Source organism: Geotrypetes seraphini, chromosome 2 (genome assembly GCF_902459505.1).
Source record: "Geotrypetes seraphini chromosome 2, aGeoSer1.1, whole genome shotgun sequence".
NCBI classification, from domain to species: Eukaryota; Metazoa; Chordata; class Amphibia; order Gymnophiona; family Dermophiidae; genus Geotrypetes; species Geotrypetes seraphini.
The window spans coordinates 485,578,323-485,595,668 of NC_047085.1; the positions used below are offsets into that span (position 1 = coordinate 485,578,323).

General features: G+C 40.2%; 1 protein-coding gene across 16 annotated transcripts in view; it reads left to right on the forward strand.

Annotated features, from left to right (window-relative positions):
- The window catches only part of OBSCN (obscurin, cytoskeletal calmodulin and titin-interacting RhoGEF), a 762,040-nt gene that overhangs the window by 604,284 nt on the left and 140,410 nt on the right, over nucleotides 1–17,346 (forward strand). For 13 of the 16 annotated variants that reach the window (XM_033931804.1, XM_033931806.1, XM_033931805.1 and 10 more), the window contains one exon: nucleotides 16,917–17,177. In XM_033931804.1, the coding sequence (XP_033787695.1) occupies nucleotides 16,917–17,177 (261 nt within the window). Of the gene's footprint in view, nucleotides 1–1,759; nucleotides 6,769–16,916; nucleotides 17,178–17,346 lie in introns of those variants that run through there. The other 3 variants (XM_033931819.1, XM_033931820.1, XM_033931818.1) reach the window with 1 other exon arrangement.

Genomic DNA, 17,346 nt, shown 5'->3' on the forward strand with positions numbered 1-17,346 from the left:
CGGCACCGTTAGGAAGGCGTTTAAGTTAATTGTTTTAATTGGCTATTAATGGTTCGGTAATTGACCATGCTATTAAAAAACAATTAAAAGGGAAAAAAAAAGTAGGCGCTTATAAAACTTGACGCTAGAATCGCATCTACGCAGATGCCTAGCGGTGTCAAATGTCAAAAGGTGTGGGTGGGTTGACTTTCAGTGCTGCTAAGCGTTAGTCTATGTCGAAGATAGGTGTTGGAAACGTAGGTCTGTAAAAGCCTGTCCTACATTTCCAGTGCCTATCTTTGACAGAGGCCATGATTCTAAAAACAACACCATAATCTGAGTGACATGTGACCGACTCCATTTTTTTCAGGCACCTGCCAATTATAAGGGGCCGCTGAAAAGTTCTCAACCTAAACAAAAAGAGAATGATATGGAGCCATGACATTTACAAGTTATTTCACCCTTTTTCTTGACACTTTTCATTTCAATGATATGAAACAAAACAAAAAGTGTCAAGAAAAGTGTGGAATAACATGTAAGTTTCTTGGCTCCACATCATTCTCTTCTTGGTTGGGCTAAGAACTTTTCAGTGGCCCCTTGTATTGTGATGTCATAATGCCTCATTTCACCAATACCTAAGACCCAACCTCATTGGTGATGTCACAATAGCTTGCCTCCCCTCTACTTGTGCCCATTTGCTAGATGCATTGAAATGAAAAGTGGAATAACTTGGAAGTTTCATGGCTCTACATCATTCTCTTCTTGGTTGGGCTGAGAACTTTTCAGTGGCTTTTCATACGGTGCTGCTTTTAGGATCTGGGCCTTATAAATGGCTATTGCATGTAATGGAAGTGGGAAGTGCTCCCGTATTAACTATCAGCAGGTGCCATGCTCTAATGGTAACATCAGTGTATGACCTGCAATACAAAGTAGAGGGAACATCAACAAAAGGTGCCATGTTAAATCTGGGCTTAATACAGGGTAAAATTATACCCAACAATGCTTTAACCTGGAATCTGCTTCATTTTTTTTGTCTAAGTACCAGAGTAATTCCTACAGCTGCCCACGCTAACAACCTCTAGCGCAGCTTGATAAAAAGGGTCGCAAGTTAATTTATCCCGCTAGTCTTCCAAGTTCACTAATATGAAAACAGTGGGCAGAAAAATAAGTGTACGTACTGCTTTTGGCACATAACACTGTAAAAACTATGAAGGGGGTAAAACCCAAACATATAGTTTTATAAATTGACTATTAATAAGCAGCATAGCAATGCAACAAGCAGCATATTTCAGATATTTCCAAACCAGTTCTTTATTTGAACATAAGCAATCCATTTTGATCAAGAGTCTTTGACTTTCAATGGGTTCTTGGCACTTTGAAGGATCCTGAAACTTGGCATTGGATCATCCTAAAATATTTCAGTGGATGCATGACCCTCTGTGTCTTAAGGCACTCAAGGGATTATTATAATTAGGATTCAAAAAAATAATAGTCTTATGTTGAAGAGTTGTTGGGTAGATCCGTTTTCAAAAAGAAGAGTGTTTATTTATGCATGTGTTTACTTATCCTGGGTGTTAGTGTTTGTTTAAATGTATGTTGTGTCAATAGACAGACATGTGCATACCAAATAATCCACAAATTTTGTATTTTAAGTGATCACAGCTTGAATTGCTTGCAAAACTAATTCCAGCTGCAATTGTCAACATTGACATGTGTGGACTGTAGACCCAAGCAAGCTATGTTTTCATTCAAATTTTATTTCAAACATTTTCATCACTAGAGAGGAGACCATAACAACTGTGGTAAAGAGTCCAAGGATGAAGAGTAGGATGTCACCATCACGTCTTTCTTCCAGTCACTCTCCATCTCGGTCTCCAAGATCGGATCTGTCTATAGCAGAGTCATTTTATGTGACAAGAGGAAAGCAACCCGCATTGAGACGTGAGCAGGAGGCAAGGAAGAAAGTTGTTCCAACACTTTTTGTGACAGAATCAGAGAGTGTGAGAGGTGCAACAGCTAGTTCTGTTAGCACAGAAACCAATGTTGAAGAACAGAAACCTAAATGGATTGAAGTAGAAGAAATAATTGAATTCCAGGTGAAAAAATCACCAACATCCGACCTTCCAAGGAAAAGAAGCGCTTCTCCTGTAAAGCCTGACAAAGATGACTTGGAAACTTTGACATTCAGTCTTCCTGACCAGAGGCCCAGGCATTCATCTGAAGAGAACCCAAATGCTAATAACTCCAACAACAAGTTAGTGGAAGAGCCAAACTCTCTTTCATCCAGTAGTCTTCCCACTGCTGACATCCCAACTCTTGAATATGAACATTTGCCCCAAGAGGGGCCCACAGTAAGCCATGAAGACTATCAGTGTGGGTCTGAAGAGGTAGAAGGCAATTCCATTTTGGACTGTGGAGCTGGAGAAAAGCAGAACACTCAATCAATTACCAGAATTAATTTGGCAGAGGCTTCTTCCTCACCTCTTGCTGGAACAGATGAGCCTCTTGTTTTTAGTGTTGAAGCAGTTGATGAAGACGGAGACAGTTGTACTTCCTCACCAATCTGTTCTAAGATTCAGGAAGCTATTGAAGATGTGGTTACACTTTGGACTGCAGAAGAGGAAATAGCAGATCCTATACAAGACACAACTTCAGAGGTAGAAAGCTTCCTAACTGAGGAACCAGTGGAACTAGAAACTGACGACATTGGAAATAGAGAGAAAAAAATTTTGACATATAAAGGAAAAGTGCTTACTCTAGAAGATCTTGAAGATTATGTTCCTGAAGAAGGAGAGACCTATGGATGTGATGAAAGTGATCGAAGTGTTAAAGGTGCTACACCATGTGAAATCTCAGTGCTCCAGACAGAAATTAATAAACCCACTATTGGCAAACCGGTCTTACTAAATGTGGGAAGGCCCGTTGTTCCAAAGCCAGCATCAGGCTTTTTTAGGAAGTTTAATGATAATGTTAGTGGAACTGTGTTCATGTCAGCATCTAGAGTAAGCGGAAGGGGGTCCATGAGCCCCTCAAATGTCTTCTTCCGTGTGAGCGAAACCTGCACAGCTGGGGCAAGCGTTCATCTTACAACAGCTTCTCCTGGAAAGAACCCTTCATTTAATGTTAAGCCGTCATTCTGTACTGAAGTCCAGCGCCCAGTGGACAATGGACAGCCCAGCTTTAAAACCAAAGTTTCTACCAGAACCCTTAACTATGGAACTATGAGAGAACAAGTTACACTGCATATCAACAAAACAGACCCATCCCAAAGTTGAGAGGAGAGAAATAAAAAAGAAGTTAGGGGAGGGAGGAAAGGGAGGCGTGTGGGTTATAATGACATTTCTAATAAAGTGTATGCATCATAGAGGGGGAGGGGAAACATACATACAGGGTTATGTAGAGTTTTTTAGTCTTAATGGGAACACATCTGTCAGCTCAGTCCATGGAAGAAAGTGTATCATTCCATAGTACAACACAAGAATGCTGGAGGACAATTAGATCATCCAAACCTGCAACAAGACATTGCAAATAAAACTGACTTAGGAAGATAACTGATTTTAGTGTTAAAATATTGTAGGGGAGAAATCTGTTTATACTGTGGTTGCAATTATGCAGTGCCTTCTGATCATCGAAAACAAAAAAGGATGTTTGCGCTCGAACTTACCGTGACTTTTGTAACAAATAATGGGTACCTTTCCAAAAGCTGATATATTCTGTATTAGTTCTGGAAAGAAAACTTACCACGTAGCATTTGTTAAGCTTTAGAGTTTCCCTACAGAAAAATACACTTCACATCCTGAGTTTATGTAAGGCCTGCAAGCCAGGCAGTCTCGTTCCACTCTGTGCTTAGTCCTGCTGCGACAAAAGCAATCACCAAAGGACTGTGCCGTTTATGTTAATAATGTTTTTGCAATCCAAGCTAATATATATATATATATCAGGCTGAGAAACCAGAACTTGATAAACCTGATCAATGGGTTTGAGTTCCACGCGCCCGAAAAGGGATAATGTGCTGTCCCGCTTTTCATAGGCAAGTGGCACTGTGTACAAATGAAATGAGTAAAAAAAAAAAAAACCTGCAACAAGAATACTCTGGCGGAGAAAACTTAAATTGTCGACAAAGAAAACTGCTGAGGGCTGTAGTACAGCAAAACCTTCCTAAATGTGTAGGCTTCTCTTCTGCAAACTCCGAAAGGAGTAAGGGCGGGAGAAAAGTATACTTCTCCCTCTGTATTCGCAGGGGATGCGGGAAGAACATAGTCATGAATACTGAAAAACCGCAAATAACGTTTTGCATGTTATTTGCGGTTTTTTGGTAAAATAGATCTGAAAAACATAATAAACCGTGAATAAGCCAACCTGCGATTTGTTCCATACAATGCCAGGAGCAGCGATTTCCTTCAGGAACCACCGGGAGCAGTGATTTCCAATGTGAAATGCCGGGTTCAGTGATGAAAATTGGGGGGCAGAATCAGGAGCCAAAAAATCGTGAATAAGCAAATCCGCAGATATGGAAACCGCGGATATGGAGGGAGAAGTGTATGTACAGTCTCCATAGGACAGAGGCAGGTATCCCCTCTATGAAAAGAACCAAATATTTTTTTAAAAATTTCCAGCACAGCAAAATATGCCTCGGGCTAAATCTTTCCAGCTGTTTGGCCCTTTTTGCAGGTCTGTGATTTTGCTGGCTGTAGATCAGAATCATGTAAAGAATATGTCAGTTTAATGTGCACATCGGCCTTATGGTTTGTAGCAGATTCATTGTCATCTAGCTCTTAGTGTTGCTTGAAATGTGTGATACAGGGTCGGAAAATCTTCTATATGTTTGAGAAAAGCCATAACCAAGACCTCCAACAGCATATCGGCACAATGTTTTTTGAGCGTTAAGCTTTGCTGCTGTCCACATCTGTTCAGGTTGGATCTCTGTTCAACATGAAGGCAGCAGAGCCACAGAACAGGTTTGGGAGCAGCAGGTGAACAGAGGGTCACCTAGTTCTTATCTGTCATGGTATTCCATTTTGAGAGTAATTGGAGAGAAAAAAAAATGTGGCTTCCAATGATGTCCTCAAGGTACACTAGGATAAGGTTCACAGCAAAGATATAGCAGCTCTTACACAGGGATTTAAATGCAATGATTCAAATAAACAGAGGCCAATATCAATCTCAGTTTCTGAATGGTATGTTGTCAAAAAAACATCACCTAATGCTAGGGTTACCATATGGCTCCAGAAAAAGCTCCGGGATTTACTTCCATTGCTTTCAATGGAAGTAAAACCCGGATGTCTTAATCCGTCCTCTTTTTTCTGGAGCCATATGGTAAACCTACACTGGCACAGTATGCAAAAATGGAAGTTTTCTAAAAAGCTATATATAAAGCTTGATTTGTGTAGTGCCTAAAGATTGTGAATAGTTTTTCTCTGTTTTTTTAATAGCACCTCAAGCATTTGTATGTAATTTGCCCTGAATTTTTCAGACAAGTAACTTATTGTTTATTCAAAGTATTTGATTAAACGCTTATCCAGCAGTACAAAGCGTTGAACAAAAAATTTAAAAATTACAGGAAGACAGACATGTCTGCATTGTAAAACATATATATATTAAATTATTGGACAAACCAGGACTAAACGGACAAACTCAAGCCTTTAAAACAATAGGAGAAGGGGGCGGAAATATATTATATTATTGGACAAACCAGGACTAAACAGACAAACTTGCCTTAGAACTTGTGCTAAAAACTCAGAGCCCGGGCCAAAGGCTTTGTCATCCAGTGAGCGTCCTGCTCAGGACATCAGCACAACTGTTATAGGATTTTTGTTAGAATTCTAACGTTTTTGTGTCAGTCCTTAAAAAGATAACTGTTTCTCTAAGAGAAACCAGAAAGTTATCTAGGTGATAGTGACTTCCCCCAGATTAGGGTTTAATGTTTCTGGAAGAAAATAGCTTTCAGACTAAGACTAGCTGGATCCCTGGCCATGCTTTCTGTCATTTCCTATTAAACGCAACCTCTTGAGATAATTGTATTTGCACAGAGTATGTTGCTCAATCAAGCAATTGTGTGAGAGGGGCATTCAGTTTAAATCCTCTGTGATTAACCAGTCCACTTGAACAAGGGAATGTGACAAATGAATATAAGAAAAGCCCATCCTTTCTTGAATTAATGTTTTTTGGGGGGGTTTTGAGCTGCCTTTTTTTTTGTTTGGTGACACTTATCAGTGAATCACAAACCTGTTATTCACAGCACAAGAAGCTGACCAGTCAGAGAAAATTAAGGTCTGTCTGTATCTTCTCTGGAAACCATAGGAGCCAGCTCTGTAGGTGCTCCGAGCGCTTGGACACCCTCAGTATTGAACAAACCCTTTGACTGTGTCCAGGGAGAGGTCATTTCCATTGGGTTTTGCGCCACCAATGATTTTGAAAAGTTGGCGCCTGCGCTTGAAACCTAGTGGAAAAGAAGTTACCCTTTTTCTCCTTTTGAAAATTATTAGCTGAAAATTATTTTAGGGATACTCTAACCTCTGGTTTCAAACTTTTTTCTGTGGTTAATAGATATTGCTTATAAGTGATTTACAATGTCTAGAAAACTCAATAGGGACATGTGTGAGGGTTTTCTTTCCTGTAGCTTCAAAATGTTATGACAAGTAAATTAATGTTCCACAGCAATGCCCACGGGTTAAGAATGCGGAATTTAGGTAGAAACTTCAGTTTGAAAAATAGCAAAACTCCCCAAACTTCCAAGTCATGATGTGTTGTCAGAAGCTTGTTTCAGATCAATAAACATCTTGCATCAGCTGTTGTGGTACCTGGACTACTTTCTCTGTTTGAGTTTCTTGCTAGTTATGTTTACTGTGGCTGAATGGAAGGGCTTTTGAGATATAATTGCCCTCAGTACAACTGAAATCATTCCAGCTGTAGCTTGCCTGGCGGTCATGGAATACTGATAGGTATAAGCCTGCAGAGATAATCCACAAGACTAGTCTTTCAAAACTCAGTCCCTCAACCATTTCTGGGTTTCAGGATCTGCACAGGAGGATTTGTGTAATTCCCTCTCAAGAACGTCCTTAGATTTGAGGGGCCAGCCTGAAAGGTAGAGCTCCATTGGACCTCTACATATATGGTGCCTAGGACCCGATTCTAAAAACTGTGCCCGAAGTTAGGCGATGGTAGGTGCCCTACTGCCGCCTAACTGAATTGGTTTTAATTGGTTTAATCGGCGCACAAATTGGCCATACCTATTAAAAACCAATTAAAAAACATCATTATAAAAAAAATGGAGGTGCCTAAAAACACCTCCAATAAGGCCGCCCTTATCCCACCTATATAGGCGCTTTATGACACCTAACACCACCATAGGCATGGTTAATACCAGAAACTGTATCAGGCATCTCAAAGTGCCTCCATAGGCGTAATTCTCATGAAAGGTAGGCGCTGGATATGTAGGCCTTTAAAACCCTGGTCTACATTTCTGGCGTCTACCTTTCACGTAGCCACGATTCTAAAAACGGTGCCGCTGCGTGATTGACATGCGATTGGCGGCTGTTTTTAGGCGGCCAACGATACCAGTGCTGTTGGTAGAATCCGATCCCCGGTGCCTCCACCTAAGTTGAAAGGGTTTTAATGGAGAGGATTTCCCTCTCTTTCCCTCATGGACTACCACAAAGCATAAGCGAATTCAACTCTCTTAAAATATTTCACACCTGTCTCATCTGTGTTTTGTCTTCACTGATAGCACTGGTCAACACACAAAAAAGTTTTTCTTTGCTACTGAGAGCTTAAAAAGTGTCCTTAGTTAATTTAATGGTGCCGATTTCAGATCTGTAATTGAAATTCAACTAGCACATCAGGTTTCTGAGATACACGTTCCTGATTTTTCTAGACAGTTTGCCATATCGGCACAATATTGCGAGTATGAACTGTATCCCACCAAACTTGTGTTAAGGAGTTTACTCTGAAAACAAATAAGGAGACGTTACAGCATATATTTATACCTCTCTTAACTCACACAAAAGTGATGGCAGCATGTTCAGAAATGTTTGAGACACTTGATTGTACACTTGTACTATACATTTGTCTCTCTTTGCAAGAACCGGCAATAGTCTCCCATCATACTGGAATTGAACTTTCCCTGATATCTCCTTTCCATCACCTTGCTATCTTGATGAAATCTTTCCCCATGCTCATCGCTGACATCACCAAGAATGGAAGCAGTGCATTTAAGTGACACTCTGGCACCCATTAGCTGATATGCTGCAGGCATGTTCTCCACAAGCTCAGCATAATTCTCTGATCTGTGATTACCAAGAAAATTCTGAACAACCAGCATGAATGCTTCCCATGCTGCTGATTTAGCTGGGTTCAGCTTCTGTTTGAACGCATCATCAAGGATCAGTTCACAGATTTTGAATCCAATAAAAACACCTTCTTTGATTTTGACTTTACTTTTCTCGAAACTAAACATACTTCTTAGGTGCTGAAACACATTACCATTTCACAAGACTCCACATGCTCATCTTCTAATGTGGTATATATCATTCAATGCAAAAATTGTAAAGAGGGGGATGCTACATTTGAGAAACAAGCCAGTTGCTAAAGACTAGGATCAATCTACAGTACACAGATAGCATATGTTTGCATTGAATGATATATACCAGTGGTTCCCAACCCTGTCCTGGAGGACCACCAGGCCAGTTGGGTTTTCAGGCTAGCCTTAATGAATATGCATGGAACATATTTGCATGCCTGTCACTTTCATGATATGCAAATCTCTCTCATGCATATTCATTAGGGCTAGCCTGAAAACCTGATTGGCCTGGTGGTCCTCCAGGACAGGATTGGGAACCACTGATATATACCACATTAGAAGATGAGCATGTGAAGGATCCCTTTATGCTGAATGTTGTTCCTATGTAAGTCACTGTAGAGTCTTGTGAAATGTGTTGACACATCTAATGGAATAAATCCAAACAATACAGTTTCCATCCATCTAAAGCCCATGAAAATCAGAATTCAAACAGACAAGGGGATCATGTACAGAAACAGTAAAATACCAACGCTTCACGGTAGCATTATTGACGAAAATTATATAAACACAAACTGACGCATAACTTAAAAACAGGATGTGATAGACAAAAACAGTTTTTAGATTTAGTGTCAGCATGTGGCCCTTGTACAGGTGACAGAACCCGAGTAGCAAAATGCTTGTTAACTAGTGTAGCTTTCTACAGACTCCCCTTTCAACAGAGAAACACAAACAGATACAGACTTTTTTGCACATTTCTTTGTCCAGTGTGAGGGTCATCTTCAATGGACTCTCTATGCCACTTAAACTGCTTGCTCCAAAATTTTACTTTGTAGGATGATGGGGCAGACTCACCATAAACTGCAGTCATGCGTTCATGGATCTCCTTTGGCTTTTTCCCTTCTTTTGTGAGAAATTTTATCACTAAACGGTTCTCCAAATCTAGCAGTTTCTTACTTGATTTGCACGAGGACTTTCCTGACATCCTGTCTCTTGGAACGCTAGACTTGCACTGAGCTACAACTGTGAGTAACCTTGAGGCATGTCACAACATAAGCTTGCATTCCACTTCTGGAAATAGGAGAATGCATATGCATATTTTCAGCCCACCCAGATTATGGCCCCTTGCCAAATGCACATATTTGAATTTTAGACCTGTATATACCAGCTTTCTAAAATTAGAAACTCATGAGGAGCGAAATTCAAACATTCTTCCAATAAACTACTTCAGTCACAATTTTTCAAGTACTCAGAGCAAGCAATGTCAACAAATCATTGGGGACAGACAAGTTTCAAGTTTTATTTAAAATTTGATTAAATCTTTTAAAGAAGACATAAAGAATTTTTGGGACTAAAGATACAGATGTTCCCGGACGTGACTATGGACACCCAAAAACGTAGACGACAATTCCTGCTCCTTAAACAAGGGGTAACAATGATGGGAGGTCTTTTTTTATTACGATATCCCTGTAAAAGTATTGTTAAATATAGATCCAATACATATGTATTCTTTGACCTTTCTCAACTAACAGGGTTCCTCTCTACGAAACGCCTGGAAGGGGTAAATGAAATAACCTCAATAGTAAAGTAATTAGGTAGACTCCTCTACTACAGTCAAATGTTTGCTTTTCTTGCTAATAATATGACTTAATTTCATTAGCACTCACTCACTGGCATTCTTGGATCCATATTATGGGATTAATAGTATTGATTAAGAATGTTATTGCCTAATTGAGATTCTGTTTTGTTCAAAATATGTTATTTTTCTTATTTTCAATATTCTGTACAAGAGGTTTCTTGGAAAAAATTTTAAAAGTAATAAATATTAAAAAAAAAAAATATTAGCCAATCTAATTTTCCCAACTTCTATAGGTATCATCAAGCCTATATTTTACGTCAAGGTATGTATTGGATCCTCCCAGAGCCCACTGATAATATTCCAGATTGGTTCTGGCTTGAATGGAGACTCATGTTTCCTTTACGTCTCAGTCATATAGTTAGTATCAAAATGCCAAGGCTATACAAAGAACATAAAATATTCATGGATACATGGAAAACTTTAAGATATGTATATAAGTAATCTAACTCCTATTCCAATTAGTAAATCAACAACTCAAACGATTTGGTTAAACCCCAAGATCAAAATAGGCGGTTTCAAAATAATCTGGAAAAACTGGATGACAGCAGGTATTCGTATTTTAGATGATATAATAAAAAATGGAAAGTTGCTGGAGTTTTCACAATTGCAACATAAATTTGATCTTAAAAAAACACAATATTTTAAATGGTTGCAATTGAAGCAATCCATTCAGGTAGGGTTCCCTGAATGGAAAAATCTTACTAATTATCACAGTTTGGAATTCCTGTGTTTCCAGATTAATTCAACAGGTCATGAAGCTGCACAGTGGTATAAATTAATATCCGAATATATAAATAAAAAACCAAAAAATGGTCTTAGAGACATTTGGAGCATTGAGATAAAGCACCAAATTAGTGCATCTCAATGGCCACGACTTTGGTCTTGGAGGCTAAAATGTACGGTATCAGCATCTATGAGACAAACTTGGTTTTTTCTTTTACATAGAGCTTTCTGGACCCCTGTTCGATTACAAAAAATAGATAGCTCTAGGTCAAATAGATGCTGGCACTGTCATGTTGAAATTGGGACATTAGATCATCTTTTATTCTATTGTCCATTCATCTTAACATTCTAGAAATCAATCTGGCCCCAAATAAATAGGATGTTAGACAATCCGGTAGCCTTGACATATGATACCATATTATTTGGAACAACTATGAGAGCAAAAAGTCAAATATCATCAAGTAATAACAAACTTCTTTTTATTTTAACTGGAATAGCAATACAACAAATCACATTCAATTGGAAAAAACATGACAGATTAAATTATACATTCTGGTGGAATTCTGTATGTCATATATACAAAATGGAGCTCACTATAGCAACACAAAAAGGACATGTAGATAAATTTCAAAAAATATGGAGACCATTAACTGAATATTGTAAAGAATGATTAATTTTCCCATGTATAGAATTTGATTAGAAGAAAAAGAGATCATATCTCTAAATATTATATAATATATTAATACTAGATTTATAATATGAAATATGGATAAAATAACATTTAAAAATTTTATTCATGTATTACTGAATAGAAGGGAGGGGGGAGGGGATGGGATATTATTACATTAACTAAGAATTATATAAATTTAGTTTTCTGAAATATTAGTATGAATTTATATTGTTGATGTAACATATGAAAATGAATAAAGATTTCTCATTCAATATTGATAGGGAGGGAGAGAGGGAGGGGAGATTATTATATTCAATAATAATTATATTAATTTAGATTTCTTACATAATATTATAACTTTATAAAATATTGATTTTCTAAAGAAATTTTAAATTTGATATTAATCTGTAAGTTAATCAAGTGTGATTATTCAAGTTTATAATGAATTTATTTGAAACACTTGTTGTAACATAAGAAAATGAATAAAGATTTATAAAACAAAAAAAAAAAATATTTGATTAAATCGCTTAATTAGACTTCTAAGCAATATACAGGAATACAATCATTACAAAGATTAGGACTTACCAACATATTATAATCAAACTCACAAATTAAGTACAGATAGACAGAACCAATGGGATCGAGAACAAAAAAAGGGAAAAATGAAATGTGTGGGAAGAAGAGAAAGAGTTTAAAAGAGGCTCGATATCAAAAGGAGAAAGATTTCAAATCTGGAATCGACAGACTCTGCCTCAAGAGGATATGGATCAGGGTCAGATGGATCTGAAGCCTAAGGCCTGATTGCCCGTCCAGCTGGTAGGCCCGCCTCGTCGAAATGAGGCGGGCTCGCCCCTTCCCGGCCCATCCCGCCGAAGCCTAAGGCCTGATTGGCCCAGGCTCTAGAAGCCTGGACCAATCAGGCCTTAGGCATAGCGGGTCCGCCCATCCCCACTTAATCTAAGGTCTGATTGGCCAATCAGGCCTTAGATTAAGTGGGGATGGGCGGACCCGCTATGCCTAAGGCCTGATTGGTCCAGGCTTCTAGAGCCTATGCCAATCAGGCCTTAGGCTTCGGCGGGATGGGCCGGGAAGGGGCGAGCCCGCCTCATTTCGACGAGGCGGGCCTACCAGCTGGACGGGCAAGAACCGTCTGGCCTGAAGAACAGGTTAGTTTGGGGGTTGTTAGCGCCGGGGGGGGTGCGTCTTCGGGCAGGAGGGATTGGGCACCCTCCTGCCTGCGATCGGTAGTGTCGGGGTGGGAGGGAGATCGGTAATGTCGGGGGGGGGGCGGTTGGTAGTGTCGGGGGGGGCGGTCGGTAGTGTCGGAGGGGGGGGCATCCGATCGGACAGGCCGCGGCCCGCTATACTTATAGCGGCAGAGAGATCCCTTGACGCAATAAGTATAGCGGCTGCGTCTACTTACAATGTAGACCAGCATTTTGCTGGCCTACATTGTAAGCGTTTCATCCTCTACTAGGGAGACGCATAGGGCCGCCTAGGTTCACCTTAGGCGAGCTTAGGTGTCTTGCGGGTCTCCCTAGGCTCCCGGAGGCGCCTTCAGGCCTGCCTGGGGAGCATTTTTTTTTTAAAAAACGTGCATCCCGATTGGCTGATTAGACAGCTGTAGGACGCCTACAGCTGCCTAAAATCGGGACGCACTTTTGGAGAATCAGGGCCGATGTGCCAAATGTGTTGAACATAGGGGTGAATGTGGATTATTCTTGTAAGTTTCATGGCTCCACCTCATTTCCTTCTTGATTGGGCCGAGAACTTTTCTCATAATTGGTATTCTAGAAATGTGGAGCGGCATAATAAAAAAAAAAAGTCTAAACCTGTTTTGGGCCTAAGTCGCTGGTCATCCAAGGTCAGCAGCATCCAAAGACCATTCTCGAAAAATATGTCCAAAATATATATATATATATATTTATTTATTTATTTATTTTTTTTGAGAATTGTCTACTACATCCAGCCATTTAATTGTCCAGACCGCTAAGTCATCTATCTTTATACCTCATTCTCATCCAAAAAAATCATCCAAGTCAAAAACGCCAAGAACAAGACCTTTTGGACGTGGGAGGGGCCAGCAAAGTGATGGACTGGACACCCAGACATGGCAACAGAGTAGTGGGGCACCTTGCAGGGCACTGCTGTGAACTTCACAAAAAGGGTGCCACATAAATATCTCACCACAACTCCCCTATAGGTCATTGTGAGCCCCCCTAAACCTACTATACCCACCTATCACTCCAATAGCCCTTATGGCTGCAGGTGTCACCTATATGACAGTACAATAGTGTTTTGGTGGGTGCACATTTTTCACCATGAATGCAGTGCTGAGTAGCTTTTGGGCCTGGGTCCTCCTCTCTATGGTTCACTAGCCCACAACCCAGACTACTTATGCCACCTCTGTGTAGCTCTACTAGGCTTTCCTATACCAGGTGCTGATGTTCTGGAGGCAGGTATGTACTTTTTTATTCTGATTTTTATGGTGGTGGAGGGGGGGAGGTCAGTGATCACTGGGGGAGTGTGTAGGAGTCTGTACTTTGTCCCTGCAGTAGTTATTTGGTCACTTTGGATACCTTCTGGGCACTTAAACCTGTTTTTAGATTGCCTAAGTCACAACATATAAGTTCCATCTACAGTCTCATTAAACTTTCAATTATCGCTGCAAGACGACTAAGTCTAGGTCGGCCCACGTCCCGACCACCTCCAGCCCTAACCACTCCTTGAAAAACACCCCTTTCATCTGGGTATACAGCAGCAGTAAAAGGCCTAAGCTACTTTTAGATATGTAAATACATGTTTCGATTATCAGCACTTGGACGACCTGTCTTTTTGATAAAGTGCTGATTTAGGCAGGTTTTTAGACATATTTCCATTTCAATTAAGAATCTCTTAGAGCCTGATATTCAGACTGCAAGAGTTAGCCAGGCTGACTAACCATGATTGGCGCTGTGTTTGGATATTCAATGTCGAGCCATTTGCAGTGACTGGCATTGAATATCCAGTCTACTTTTGGCCATTAGAAACCTAGCCAGCTAATTTGATATTAAGCACTGGCTACCTAAGTTTATAGCGGTCAAAGATAGACCAACTATTTATGCAGCCCGATTTGACCCCCAAACATAGCCAGCTAGTGCTTTAAATTTTGTGGATAGAAACAGAAAAACATGATGGCAGATAAAGGCCAAATAGCCCATCTAGTCTGCCCATCTGCAGTAACCATTATTTCTTCCTCTAAGAGATCTCACATGACTATCCCAGGCTTTCTTGAAATTAGACATAGTCTCTATTTCCACCACCTCTTCTGGGAGACTGTTCCACACATCTACCACCCTTTCCGTAAAAAAGTATTTCCTCAGATAACTCCGAAGCCTTTTAACTTCATCCTATACCCTCTCATTGCAGAGTTTCCTTTCGAATGAAAGAGATTCGACTCATGCACATTTATATTACGTAGTTATTTAAACGTCTCTATCATATCTCCCCTCGCCTGCTTTCTTCCAAAGTCTACAGATTGAGATCTTTAAGTCTGTCCCCATACGCCTTATCACAAAGACAACACACCATTTTAGTAGCCTTCCTCTGGACTGACTCCATCCTTTTTATACATTTTTGAAAGTGGGGCCTCCAGAATTATACACAATATTCTAAATGAGATCTCACCAGAGTCTTATACAGTGGCATCAATACCTTCTTTTTCCTACTGACCATACCTCCCCCTATGCAACCTAGCATCCTTCTAGCTTTCACCATCACCTGTTCAACCTGTTTGGCTATTCGGTCAGGCACATAAGTTCTTCACTCCTAAACTGTACCGTTTCTTTGGGTTTTTGCAGCCCAAATGCATGACCTTGAATTTCTTAGCATTAAATTTTAGCTGCCAAATTTCAGACCATTCTTCAAGTTTCATTAGGTCTTTCTTCATGTTATTCACACCATCCAGGCTGTCTACTCTATTACAGATTTTGGTATCATCCACAAAAAAGCAAATCTTACCTGACAGCCCTTCAGCAATATCGCTTATAAAAATGTTAAAAAGACAGGCCCAAGAACAGAACCTTGAGGCACAGCACTACCCTGAAGTTATAATGCCATTGTACAGGGCCATGGTGAGACCTCATCTGGAGTACTGTGTGCAATTCTGGAGGCCACATTACAGTAAAAATGTGCGCAGAACTCTTTTGTCTTCCACTTAACCAGTTCCTGACCCAGCCCATCACTTTGGGGCTCATCCCAAGAGCACTCAGTTTATTTATTAGATGTCCGTGTAGAACACTGTCAAAGGCTTTGCTAAATTCTAAATACACTATATCTAGTGCACTCCCTCTACCCAATTCTCTGGTCACCCAGTCAAAGAAATTGATCAGATTTCTCTGACAAGACCTTTCTCTAGTGATAACATGTTACTTCTAGTCCTGTAATCCACCAGCTTCCAGAAACTTCACCATTCTTTGTTTTAAAAGCATTTCCATTAATTTGCTTACCACAGAAGTCAGACTTACTAGCCTGTAACTCCCTACTTCTACCTTACTTCCAATTTTGTGTAGAGGGACCATATCCGCCCTTCTCCAGTCCTCTGGTACCACTCCCGACTCTAGAGAAGCATTGAAAAGGTCAGTCAGCGAATCCACCAGAACTTCCCTAAGTTCTTTCAGCACCTTCAGATGTGCACCATCTAGCCCATCGCTTTGTCTATGTCCGAACTGAGTCCTGGACGTTTTCAAAAATGTTCTATTATGGCATAAAAACATCTTAAGCCCGTCCTAGTCCCACCCAAAACACACCACCTCCTACATGCATCCATGAAATTTAGACACTCTGCAGATGAATAGCATAGAAATTCATCTACGAAATGGGCTTTGAAAAATAGCAATTTGGATGTTTTGGCAACCCCCCCCCCCCAAAAAAAAAAAAATAAAACGCCCACATCCATCTGCTTCTGTATTAACATTTTTCGCTTTTGAAAACGAGCCCCATATTTTCCCAAGCAGTGAAGGTGGCAGAGGCTGCCACATTTGTAATGGATTCCAGTGTTCTATAAGTAGAAGGCTAAAGAACTTTCTGTTTATAAACATATTGATAATTATTACTATAGTGCTAATAGATGTATGCAGCACCGTACATGTGATTTGCAGCTACTTTCCCTATCCCTAATGGGTTCACAATTTAAAATTCTTTTTTACTTTGTACCTGGGGCAATGAAGGGTTAAGGGACTTGCCCAGGGTCACGAGGAGCTACAGTGGGAATTTAACCCAGTTCCCCAAGGTCACAATCTGCTGCACTAACCATTGGTGCCTTAACCATTGTGAATTGCTTTGAATATTATTATGCAGCTGATTTCTAACTCCTATCAGTAGAGAAAAAAACCTACGTTTCCTGCTTGCAGGTGAGACCCTCACACAGTTGGAGCTGGACGAATCCATCCGGGCCTCACTGGAACGTGCAAATCAGGAGATCAGGATGGCCCTGAAGAAACTCGTGGATTCCACAGCGGTCAGCGTGCCTCTTCCTCAGAGCAGGAGAGAAGCATCTGAAGGTCTGGATACTCCTGAGCCCACCTCTTCCGAGTATTTAGATACAGCAGAAACTTATCCTGTCGGGAAATTTCGTGATGCTGATACTCAAACCCCAACTTCAGAAGGCCATGGTAAGTCAGGACTGGATTCTTAAATCAAGGGTAAATGACCAAAGGCAAAATGTGTTATGCTGAGTTACAACATAATTAATTTGTTCCCTTATTTATGATTTTGGATGCAATAAAGAAGCCTCAGTCCTTCTTATTTCTGTTGTATATATTCAGAGCAAGTTATTGTCGA